The sequence below is a fragment of the Rhizomucor pusillus genome (assembly GCF_041956525.1).
Source record: "Rhizomucor pusillus strain CBS 183.67 unplaced genomic scaffold VTP01scaffold_5, whole genome shotgun sequence".
In the NCBI taxonomy this organism is placed as follows: Eukaryota; Fungi; Mucoromycota; class Mucoromycetes; order Mucorales; family Lichtheimiaceae; genus Rhizomucor; species Rhizomucor pusillus.
The window spans coordinates 142828-154361 of NW_027192147.1; the positions used below are offsets into that span (position 1 = coordinate 142828).

The 11534-nt window shown below is 45.2% G+C and overlaps 7 protein-coding genes across 7 annotated transcripts in view; 4 read left to right on the forward strand and 3 right to left on the reverse strand.

Moving 5' to 3' along the window:
• The window catches only part of VTP01DRAFT_8159 (uncharacterized protein), a gene marked incomplete at both ends in the record, with an annotated part of 3439 nt that extends 1924 nt beyond the window's left edge, over window positions 1–1515 (forward strand). The window contains 4 exons of the mRNA XM_069387249.1: window positions 44–135; window positions 195–306; window positions 376–416; window positions 489–1515. Of these exons, the coding sequence (XP_069241037.1) occupies window positions 44–135; window positions 195–306; window positions 376–416; window positions 489–1515 (1272 nt within the window). The remainder of the gene's footprint in view (window positions 1–43; window positions 136–194; window positions 307–375; window positions 417–488) is intronic.
• A 60-nt stretch (window positions 1516–1575) lies between these two features.
• VTP01DRAFT_8160 (uncharacterized protein) lies at window positions 1576–3759 on the reverse strand (the record flags this gene model as incomplete). Its single annotated transcript, XM_069387251.1, has 9 exons — window positions 1576–2232; window positions 2296–2439; window positions 2493–2718; window positions 2763–2820; window positions 2876–2944; window positions 3015–3182; window positions 3241–3369; window positions 3436–3491; window positions 3536–3759. 9 exons carry the CDS (start codon window positions 3757–3759, stop codon window positions 1576–1578), a joined length of 1731 nt encoding a protein of 576 aa, XP_069241038.1.
• A 191-nt stretch (window positions 3760–3950) lies between these two features.
• Window positions 3951–4196, forward strand: VTP01DRAFT_8161 (uncharacterized protein; the record flags this gene model as incomplete). The annotated part of the gene is made up of 1 exon (XM_069387252.1): window positions 3951–4196. The coding sequence occupies one exon, from the start codon at window positions 3951–3953 to the stop codon at window positions 4194–4196; it is 246 nt and encodes an 81-aa protein (XP_069241039.1).
• Window positions 4197–4637: 441 nt separating this feature from the next.
• On the forward strand, window positions 4638–7453 carry VTP01DRAFT_8162 (uncharacterized protein; the record flags this gene model as incomplete). The annotated part of the gene is made up of 16 exons (XM_069387253.1): window positions 4638–4712; window positions 4769–4948; window positions 5010–5112; window positions 5182–5378; window positions 5447–5530; window positions 5595–5788; window positions 5855–5957; window positions 6024–6138; window positions 6201–6289; window positions 6347–6475; window positions 6542–6653; window positions 6713–6802; window positions 6873–6979; window positions 7035–7121; window positions 7200–7286; window positions 7340–7453. The coding sequence occupies 16 exons, from the start codon at window positions 4638–4640 to the stop codon at window positions 7451–7453; spliced, it is 1866 nt and encodes a 621-aa protein (XP_069241040.1).
• A 223-nt stretch (window positions 7454–7676) lies between these two features.
• VTP01DRAFT_8163 (uncharacterized protein) lies at window positions 7677–9110 on the forward strand (the record flags this gene model as incomplete). The annotated part of the gene is made up of 2 exons (XM_069387254.1): window positions 7677–8413; window positions 8480–9110. 2 exons carry the CDS (start codon window positions 7677–7679, stop codon window positions 9108–9110), a joined length of 1368 nt encoding a protein of 455 aa, XP_069241041.1.
• A 585-nt stretch (window positions 9111–9695) lies between these two features.
• On the reverse strand, window positions 9696–9902 carry VTP01DRAFT_8164 (uncharacterized protein; the record flags this gene model as incomplete). The annotated part of the gene is made up of 1 exon (XM_069387255.1): window positions 9696–9902. The coding sequence occupies one exon, from the start codon at window positions 9900–9902 to the stop codon at window positions 9696–9698; it is 207 nt and encodes a 68-aa protein (XP_069241042.1).
• Window positions 9903–11014: 1112 nt separating this feature from the next.
• Window positions 11015–11317, reverse strand: VTP01DRAFT_8165 (uncharacterized protein; the record flags this gene model as incomplete). Its single annotated transcript, XM_069387256.1, has 1 exon — window positions 11015–11317. One exon carries the CDS (start codon window positions 11315–11317, stop codon window positions 11015–11017), a length of 303 nt encoding a protein of 100 aa, XP_069241043.1.
• Window positions 11318–11534: the final 217 nt, after the last annotated feature.

Sequence of the window (11534 nt, forward strand, 5' to 3'; positions counted from 1 at the left end):
GATGCGTGCTATAACTGCAGGATATTAAAACTGTTCGTTACAGGCACCTGCCGTCGATGCTGAAGGATATTCAATACCTCCACCCAATCGATCGCTCTTTACCACTGCCCTTACCGAATCCGATGCAGATGAAAGGTATGCACTCAATGAAGATCGGCAAATGGTTATAATACTTAAGTTTTGAATAAACATAGTATGCAAGGTTCGCAACGCTTCAAAATCGATATCCACGATGCAGCCGTCAAAACGGATGATGATCGCGAAGCAGATGCTACTTTCACAAGAGTCTCATCCTTGCTAAGAGAGGTAGGATTATATACATAGATTTATGCATTCTATGCAGAAGCTGACTAATACTATCCGTCTAATTTGCAGCGAACACCATCTGTTGCAAGGCGCCCGCGAGGAAGAAGAGAGTAAGCACTACCAAAGATATACATATTTTTGATTCTAACAATTGATTTGTCCCTCTCTACTTGCCCTTGCAGAAATATTCGAAGTGTGCAACTAGAGCCTGGCGTTCTAGGTTACCGTGGCTCACCCACTTTGAGTAACAAGGATGAAATTCCTGTCCACGCAAATTCATCCTTTTCTTCTCGCTCGACAACGCCCACCAATCCTTTCCACTACGCCGCTCCTACCGACTTGGCAACACCCACCAGTCTCTACACAACACCCTCCTCAGCTTCGCAGAGTCCCGCGTTATCCCACATGCAGGCGATACCTGAAGCATCTCAACCACAAATATCCAGTCTTATCACTGAATTAGTTTCAAGAACCCCTGAATATCGTGGCAAGACGCAGGTTTCAGGCGACATTAAAATTCTTTACAACGGACCTAACATCACGACAGAACCATTACTCCTACGAGTCTGCAATGTCAACGGCGCGCTCATCCCGAACGGTGAATACGTCGAACACTGGGAGGGTCATCCAGATGTGTTTGCTCTAAAACCCAAGTCATTTGACAATGTCCACCAACAGCAGCAACAACAGCAGCAACAACAGCAGCGACGATCTGCGGTCACATGCTTTACGTATCACCAGGATAGCGACAATGATGCACTACCTCTATATATGGCACCTTCATGGAAATGTGTGGAAGGCGCGAGTTTCCTGATTGTAAAGTACAAATTCAACGACAAGATATTGCCTCAATTGTCAAAGTCGCAGCTGATAGTATACGCCAAATTTGATCAAGTGCCTGTCACCAATGTGCAGAGTACGCCGCAGGGCTCCTGGGACCCTAGCAAATGCGTACTTACATGGACAATGGATGCATTATTGCTGCAACAGCAACAACAGCAGCAGCAGCAACCTTTGCGGTTGTTAGCCAAGTTTACAACGGAGGGCCAAGGCTCGCCCGTGCCGATTAATTTAAGATACTACTACAAGGACTGTTTAACGAGTAATGTCACGTTGGAAGCCGTTCCTGCTTCAGGTTCGACGTTGCAAGTATCTCAAATTCAGAAAGTTGTAAAATCGGACGATATTAGTTTTGCTGAAAGAAAATAGAAAAAAGCTTTATGTATAATCGTGTATAAATTACTTAATTCTTTAGCAATGGCAACTATATTATAATTCGATTTGACCTCTGCAGGGTGTACTTGGATCCATCATGGGTACAGTTTCATTGCGAAGAGTGAACGCCTTCCAGAATGAAGGAATTGGAAGGTTTCGGAGGTGGGCAGGAACGTTTCCAATGAGCTCGTCGCGGGTGTAAAAGTCGTATTTCTTTGGTATTCTACCACCGTGCCTGGTGTAAACACCTGGCTCGTAACTTTGTCTCCAGAGTAAAGGCACAACGTGATCCTCGTCAACACCGTCGATGAGCGGGTCTGTAACGTAGCAGTTTCGTTTGTCAATGTAAGCTTCGTTGGGATCCAGGTTGCCCAAGCTGATAACGTTAGGGTCTGTGTCCTCATGCGCGGCAAACTTGTTTGAGGAAATCACGATATGCCATCCCCACGGAGAGATAGGCACACTGCTGTTCCAGATCGGTGGCATGATAGTGTAATTGAGTCTTGCGGTGTAAAAGTCAAAGAACGTAACTCCTTCGTAGAGCCATCCATCCAAATCCTTCTCAGGAGGAGCCACGTTAGGGCCCAAGAAACGGTAAAAGAAGTTATTGTAGACAACCATGTTGCTGACTTGCATAAAGTCAGCGTGCGTGGCAGCGTACATCATTACAGCATCGTGGGCGAGGTAGTTTGAGATCACATAGCCATCCACCTAGCAGTAACCGCAGTTAGTTTAGACTCCTGCTTTCTTGAGGAACGACTTCCGAATACTCACAGCAGATGTAAATCGGGTTGCACCACCAAAGTCAGCAAGCTCCCAACCAGCAAAGAAGTTTTGATAAATGTAGGTCTGGTTACCACCGACGATGCTTACAGCGTGATCTTGTGAGAAACGGACATTGTCAGGCAGAGTGCCGTTCTACAATGCGGTTGTTAGAGATTTTGTATATCTGCAACCGTCAATTATCATACCATGATGTTTTCCTTAATAGTAATATCATTGGTAGAATACAACTGAACTCCTGATGCCAGGAAACCTTGCTGATCATCCAGCTGCTTACCCAGGCAATTTTGGAGGAACTTTACGTTATTGAGCACTCTTTGCAATTGCGGTGCAACGTGTGGGATAACATCATCCACTTTACGAAGATCCATACTGAACATGTGATATTTTGTTTGTAATCGTTTGGTTAGGTGTCTGTACTTTTCATTGTTAATTAATCCATTTGCTCGATATCTTACCCAAAGATATTGTTGGAAATCACACTGCTCTTTTGCGTCTGGAAAAGAACGCCGGTGTCTATGTATCTGGATGAGTATCTGTGCTTACTCTTGCTTCATCTCTGGTGCCATACTTGTAGTGTTGTACGAAGGACGCTGCTCCTTGCTTGCGTGCTCGAAATCTCTCAAGAAGACGTTTCCATCTGAATCGTCCGATATACTTTAGCAATCTAACATCGTTCAGTGTAGGCTAAAGGGTCTCCTTTTTTTTACCAATAAATAGATTCTCGCCGGATTCTGCCATGACGGATCCACGTCCGCCGTTAATAAAAAGGTTTCCTAGGACGCTTGTCTCATCGCCGTTGTTGTGTGGAGCGACTCGAATATTGACATTGTCAAAGACAATATCGCTAATTGACCATCCAATGTTCTCCGCAGGCACTGGTCAATGATATAGATTAGAACAGCTAGTTTATTGAGAACAGTAGTCTGATCTCACCTGATATAGTCGCGGTTTCATTGCCTTTGCCGCCAACAAGGATTGTAGGCGCATCTTGAACTCTGTTGCCATGCAACGAGACGCCGGGCCTAAGGATGATCGGTTGGTCTGTCGATAACTTGAATTGTCCTGCAATGTACGTAATTGTTAGGTTTGCAACTCCAAAACAAATATATAGAGTATCCATAACCATACCAGCTGATAATTTGACGACAGGCTCGCTGTTGGATCCAAGAGGAGAAGATGGTGAGCTCAAGATACAATAAGGAAAGGAGCCCAATTGTTAGATACGCACCCACTGCGGCTGGCTTCATCGATAAGATCTTGAAGTGTGCGTGTGTAGTCTGCAGGGGCCACCTGGAAAGGCTTGAGCTTTTCTGCAGCGCAAGCTGGTGTTGCCTTGTTTTTAATTGCGCTAACACTAGCACTAGCTCTAGCGCTAGCAGAAACAGAAGCAGAAGATGAAGCAGCGGCAGCAGCCCCTACAAGCGCTGACGCGACGAGTAGAAACAACCTCATTTCAGATGAAATAAATAAGAGGAAGAAGAGGGAAAGAGATTAAAGAAAACCAAAGGCAGAAAACCATCGATATTTGAATAGAGACGAGGCAGGCAGACTACACGTATCCCATCATTCCTATTCGCGCCGCGGACCGAACCCCCCAAAATTCACTTCATTTTCTTTCCTGCCCTTTTCAAACGACTCCCACCATGACAGACGGCGCCGCTCGTGCTCTCGCTCACTTGAAAGATCCACCTTCGTATGACGCCATTGCAGTGCCAATCCCCGAGTCGCATCAGCAGCCTTTGCAACGCAGGCAGCCGTGTCAATTCTTGCAGGAATGTCTTGTTGCTATCCTTGTAGCTGCATCGGTGTCGGTTATTGTCATGCTTCTGCTTTGGCAGATGCAAAATCCACCCACACCGGGCGATCATCCTTGGTTCGATCCAGACTGACATCGTCATTTACAATTGTTATTCTTATTTTTTGCCTTGATTGATACCTCACTCCCAAAGAGCTGGGATGTCTCTCTCTGTGCCCTCTTTTGCGGTTATACCCTCGATTCATTCGTTGCTTTCTATGGATACCCTTTGTTCAACAGACAGCCATTCCTTTCATCGTGCTATACTCTGCCCTGTGAATGCATCAATTGGCATTCTTTTGTTCCAACAGCTTTGTTGTTTTAACACAAGTGAGTACAATTTTGACAGCATAGTTTTATCTGTTACATATAAATAGTATACATCCAACACATATCACAATATCAACAATCATTGGTCAATGAAGTAGTTTACATATACATATATAAATCGTCTGTTTCTGCTTTGAAAGTGATGCGGCATAGAAGAGGCTGTAATTTTCATGCAAATTGGAGCGCTTCTTTTCAATTAAAGAAAATGTCCAAGACTTATGACACCATAAATTACGACGATGATGACGAGGAAGATGTTCCCTTGACTGACGAGACAGAGGTAGATCGGACATTAGTGATGACAACACGCTTTATATAGCTAGATACGCGGTGTAGACATCGTACACGAGCAAGGACACCATTCTGTTCGTGATCGATTGCCAGCCTGCAATGTACCAGCCTGACGAAGACGGCAAAATCCCAGTCAGGGTTGCCTTTGACTGCGTGGCTTCAGTGCTCTTGAATAAAGTGTTTAGCAGCGCCAGCGATCAAGTGGGTGTGCTGCTGTACGGCACAGTAAGTGAAGAAAATAAAACGTTTCCATGCGCAGCAGCGAAGCTTATAATACCCCACATAGACTAAAAAGAAAAATGTTGCGAATCACGATAACATTTATGTCTTGCAAGATATCGACGTACCTGACACTCAAAAGATCAAGCAAGCACAGAGCTTCGGATCCAGTAGGTGATCACCTTGCGATCGTCTCTGGTGCATATTTATTATTGACGACTCTATCCCGATTTCAAAAGATGGTACATCGGATCCGCGTGAAGAATTTGGAAGCACAAACGACGAATTCCCATTCGGCAACGTATTCTGGACATGCACAGATCTTTTTGCCACAATTTCAGCTAAAGGAACTCGAAGAATCTTCCTTATTACCAACGAGGACAATCCTCACGCTAAGAATCAAGGCCTCCGCAACACTGCTTTGCAGCGTGCCAAGGTGTGTTCAGGAAATGGTTCCAGATGCGTTGATGGTAGCAATGAGACATTTATCTTTCTCTCCTCCAGGATCTTTGGGAAACCGGCATCCGAATTGAACTGTTTGGGCTGAATGTAGGCGATCACTTGTTTGATAATCAACATTTCTATCAGGTAAATCTGTTTACGCATACCTAAATCTGACTTGTAAACAACCATTTACTAAATATATATATAGCAAATCATTTCGCTGGAAGACAACTTGGAAAACAGATACGACGATGATAGATATCTTGATGCCAAATCTCGCAAAGGAGAATCTAACGATTTGGATGAGCTACTTGTGCAAGTGCGACGAAAGGAACAAAAGAAAAGGTCGGCTTTCAGGATAACGATGCGGATTGCGGATGATATTGAAATAGGTATCCGAGGGTAAATGTTTTACATGTAAACATAACTGTGGAGGATGTCATTTTTAGCTAATGGCTGCTTCTAAAGATACAACCTTATCACTGAGCAGAAAAAGGGCCAGTACAAATACGTCACTACTTCTGGACAACAAGTTGAAGAGGTCAAAGTGGAAGTCATAACAAAGGATGCAGTAAGTGCAAGCAGCTTGCCATTGTGTATTTATGATGAATGCCAACATTGACTTGTATTGTCATAGGAATCAGGAGAAATGCTGTTGCCAACAGATATCCATCGGGCATGGACATTCGGAGGAGAACAGGTGGTGTTTACCACTGAAGAAATCAAGAAATTGCAGACAGTCGGCGAACCTGGTAAGATATCGTGATTATTATTAGCTATCATAGGTAGTTTCTAAAAAAATCACTCTCTCAAGGCCTTACGTTATTGGGAGTCCGAGATCGCTCAAGCTTGAAGCCCTACTACAATCTGGACCATGCTTACTTCATTTACCCCGACGAATCTGTAAGTTTCCAGTGATTGCTATTAATGAATAATGGTAAATTGATTAGGATATTGTAGAATTTCGAAGGCAGCACTCGTACATTTTCTGCTCTCCTAACGGCGATGTTGCAGAAAGACCGAATTGGTTACGGCGCATTCATACGGAGAACTAATGCACTTCCTCAGATAGTCGCAATCTATCCGCAGGTAACGTTCTCGGCTCTTGCATAAAGTTAGCAAGTGATAACTTAGTGCGTGTATGCGGTGTTACAGCCAGAAGTTGTCGATCACAACGGCGCGCAAGAACGTCCGCCTGGTTTCCATCTCATTCCGATTCCATACGCTGATGATTATCGCAAGATACCAATATTATCTACGCCGAAAGGTAACGTGTGCAGGAATTGTTGCCTTTTTCCTCCAGACGAGCTAACACGTGCCATGCAGCAACACCCGAGCAAGTTAATATTTTCGAAAACATGATAAGGTCGATCACCATCAAGAGTGGCTACAAACCAGCAGCGTATGAAAATCCATGTGAGTGATCAAATGACACACATATCTGCAAGTACGACTTAAACAAGAATGTTTTGGTGTATTCCTGCAGCGCTGCAACTGCATTATGCGACGTTGCAATCGCTGGCCCTGGACCAGACCGAAGAGCCGCCACCTGTCGAAGACAAGACGATGCCGAGAAATAAACAGATAAAGGATGTAAGTGGTATAGCTGACGTGAATTTTTTTTCAAAAATTAATACAGCTACGACAGCGCCTAGGCCATACTATACAAGCTCTAAAGGAGATTTTACCATCACCCGAGGAAGAAGCGGTGACACAGTCAGGATATAAGCGCACAGTAAGAACAACAGGACCCTTTTCGGGTAACACAAGATTAGCAGATAACTGACATGTTGTTATCATGCAACACGAACAGTCCGACAGTGGCGATGGTGGACACTCTAAACGTTCGAGACAAGACAAGTCGGTGGAAGAATGTTATCGCGATGGCACATTAAACAGGGTATGTTTGGCCGCTTGGCGATTCAGTGTTGGTTCTTATCTAATCGATTACAGTGTACGGTTGGGCAAATGAAAACATGGCTGCAGGGGCATGGCGTTACAGCAAAAGGTCCCAAGGCGGATGTTATCGAGCAAGTCTCTCGAGTGATGGAAAGAAAGCTGAGATAGTTAAAAAAAGGGGGGTCTATTTTAACGTTGATTTTTTACGACTACGATAAAATATTTTCCCTTTCGGCAGAAGCCATTGCTTGAACCGACATGATCCGAGCGGAATTTTAATACCATTTTTTTTTAGTCCTGCAGAGTATATAAAGAATCGCAGATCGCTGCTTACCAAATCACTAGCACTTTTTCCGTTATTTTTTCCCGTCTTCAATCAACAACGTTGCATATGCCAAAGAGCACTCACAGCAAGGACGACGTGTACATTGAACTACGCATTGATCCTTACTTTACCGGTATCATGCGTGGATTCGCCGACGACGAGGCCGAGGGATGTGTCCTGAAAGGCACATGCCATGTACATGCACAGCGACCTGTCAAACTGAGACGACTTATGATCCGTTTCGAGGGCAGAAGCAAAGTGAGCCTTCGCGGCCACGGGCCCATTTCGATGTCTTCACCGGAATTCAATGAAATCCGTATGATATATTCCAAGACCATTGACTTTATCGAAGAAGACGACGATGGCCGCATTCACACATTGCCTGCTGGCGAACATGTATTCGACTTCGAATTCGACCTTCCCTCGACTCTGCCTGCCAGCTTCAAAGGCAAGTACGGCAGCATCCGATACAGACTCTTTGCCAACTTGTATCGCCCATCACTGTTCTCGAGCGACGTGCATGCCACCCGAGATATCATCTTGAGACGATCAGTCATGAGCGATCTTACCTCGCTTTCCGATATCACCGATACCGTACACGGCGAAAACAAGGCTGAACAGATCAAATATAGCGCTACTGCGCCAGCGATGGCTTATCGCGAAGGCGGTCTTGTCCGACTTGATCTCAGCGTGTTGCTGGGTCGACCTGAATTCCAATCTGTGCGTTCGGTAACGTGTGCGCTTCGTGAAACCGTCCAGTACCGAACTACCGGTGAGAGATCTTTGACATGTCAGGCCTGCGGGTAAGTTTTTTTTTCTCACAGTTTAATACACAAGACAATGTACTGAGGGCTTTAACCTTTCTGTAGAAAAACTGAAGATCTGTTTCCACTTGGATGGAGTACATTTTATCCGTCGCAAGGTTCCGAATATAATCCGCACTTGGAACACAACTACAATGCCATTTTTCGGTTGTGCCCACGTGTGAACGCCGACACTGAATCACGTCTACTTCGTGTATCGCACGCCATCGTTGTCAACATAATGGTGGAAACAAAACAGGAAGATGCTCTGGATATCCAAAAACTTCACGATGCCCTGGCACAGCTGCCGACGCCTCCAGCATCGCGTCCCAGCAGCCCACCTCCGCTTGTACGATCCTCATCTTCTTCCTCTATTTCGTCCTTCTTCTCTATGTGCCGTAAACATCACAACGATGACAGCAAGGCAACTTCTCGCGCAGAAAGTGCCGCTTCTTCCCGTGCTTCGTCTCGTCGATCCTCTATCAGCGCATCGTCGCCGAAACCAATGACTCACTTGTCGCTATGCTCACTCGAGATTCCAATCTTGGTCACTTCCCGCGAACACGTGTGGGAGGGCGATATGCCAACGCCGCCGGCGTACAACGTCAATGAAACTCCTCCTTCATACTTTGAAACCTTGGCCCAGTTGCCAGCTGTCCCTATTTACCCGACTCCTGCTACTGCGGAAACTGCTTAAACTTTTGATATCAATTCAATCATTTAGGCTTACAAGTATCACTCATCCATTCATTCCTTCATTCTTTCATTCATTTTTCATCTATCTACCCAAGCATTCAATCACTCATTCATTCATTCATTTGCATCTCATCTCTGTTACTTTTTATTTATTTTTTTGATTCTATGTCTGTATATAGGTATAAAATATACCGCTCTTTTCTAACAATCTCACTGGTTCGGTTCCGAATTTACATAAGCAAATCTGTCATTAAGGCCACTTTATCTTGAAATCTTTGTCACACCGCCTCATTCCGTCTCCTCCCGCGATTTCCAAGCAATGAATCATTAATGGGGGGACTTCGGGGGAGCGCAATGTCAAAAAGGTAGGCACCTTTCCCGGTGAAGAATATTAAGGCGGACATGATAGAATTGTGGTGACCATTCAAGCAATGCAAGAAGCGAAGTCTCTTCTAGACTACGCAAGCGTAAATAATTATGAAGTCAAACAAAAGTTTACGAAGGCCATAGACAGGATATTTATCATTACATCGATATCAATGTTTTATTCGTTCTATTCTCTCATTTTCCATAGCTAAACTGTCGTTTAGTTCACGTTGACATTCAAACGTACATAGTCAACGATATATCCAGAGACCACCGCGAGGAGGCGACATTTGCCAGTCCTCCGGCAGTATTGGACGTACACATGGCCAATACTGTACCAAATTCTCGAGGAAGTTGATCGGCTCTGTGTCCGCCGAGAAGACCCTGCTGCACGGCCACCACCCGAAGACCACGGCAAAAAGTTCATTATGCGGTTGAACCCGCGCACCTCCCCACCTCTCCTGTCCTCCGCCACAAGCTCATAGCATTATGGATACTTGCCCTACATACCATAATCCACAGCTTTGATTTCACCTCCCCCACCCTATTTGCCCTTTTTCTCTCCGCTTGTACCATACCTCTTTCCTCTACATTTTTCCCTGTTGCCTATACAGGGTTTTTCATCCCCCCCCCCACGTTTGGATCGGACGAGGACAATAAGCTGAAAGCAGCGTGGGTGCATTTTCGTCTTTAATGAATCTATATTCATCCTTGCCAATCCCCACCTTTCACAGGAAGATACAGCCAATGACTTGTGTGCCGAAGCTGGCCACGACAACTGCCAAAGGCCAACTTTTTGTGGAGGCGCCCAACAGCCCGGAGGCCATTGGGACTTTCCAGCTTTGGCGCGAGGCAATCTGGTCGCTCTAAAGTAATAGATTTAGTATGTCAAGTCACTGAGCGGGTAGTAGTTGATACTTACTTATCTTAGTTACCGATATGCTCAGGCGGCCCTGCGGAGGAAGTCAACATCGACATAACTTTTGCTTCAGAAATGTATCGTCTGTACTGCCTGTCAGGCCTGTCATGCAAGGTGTAGCCGCTTGAACCGACAGCCGGTGGGCGATCGCCAGTAGGGCACCGCGCATTTCAGACTTCACCGTGATCTACGTCTTGCTGTGACCGATCTTGGAACCCATGGAAGCCCCGCGTGTATGAATAGCGTTGGAGTCCTTCTCTTTTTTGTTTTCTTTTCTTTTTTCTTTTTCTTTTTGCTTTTTGTGGTCAAAATTATGGCACAGTGTAGAGTCGTAAGTGATATGGAAAACTTGGTCTGTTGCGCAGATGCGAAAGATGATGTATGATGAATGCAATGATGTGGTCGTCAAAAATGCGGATGTGTATGAAAAGTGCTGTATGCTTCCAAAATCGTGATGTGTGTGTGCAAATCGTCTTGATGTGGATCAAACTTGTGATGTGTAGGAAAAACATTTTCCATTGACGTGGGGTTCCAGAGATTGCAGGATGTGGCCGTGGGCAGGGGCATAGGGACATCAGATCCATTTGAGTTTGCGGTGATCATACCTACGGGCTGCCAGTTCAAGGCAGCCAGTATTGCTGCTTTGACGTACCTTTGACAACACCGGAGCTTGCTGCTCTTGAGAGGACAACTGGACAGAGAGCACAGGATGAAAGAGGACAGAAGACAACAGCACGCCGTGGCCTTACACCCAGAGGGACCTGGGCAGGCACAGGTAACCCAAAGACGCAAATGCAATTTGAAATGTTGGTATTGAAATCAGTGTCAAAATCTTTGGGACTAGTCCTTTGTGAGTGGAATTTACCTTGGTTAACATGTGTGCCTGCGATCTGCACTTTGACTGTGCGAGAACACCAGAGCATGGAGCGAAAGAGGAGCAGGCGAGCAGAACGCGGTCTGCTCCAGAAATAAATGACGATTTTCGCCTCATGCCATTTAGCAAATGTGTGTCATTTCTCAAGGGGTGCATGTTAACTCTGTAATCATGCATATGTACTACTGCTACTGACTAGTCTGACCTGCTCTGATACTTGCGCGATATGTGTGTTTTTCCCTCAAAAGCTATAAACACCTTTTTGC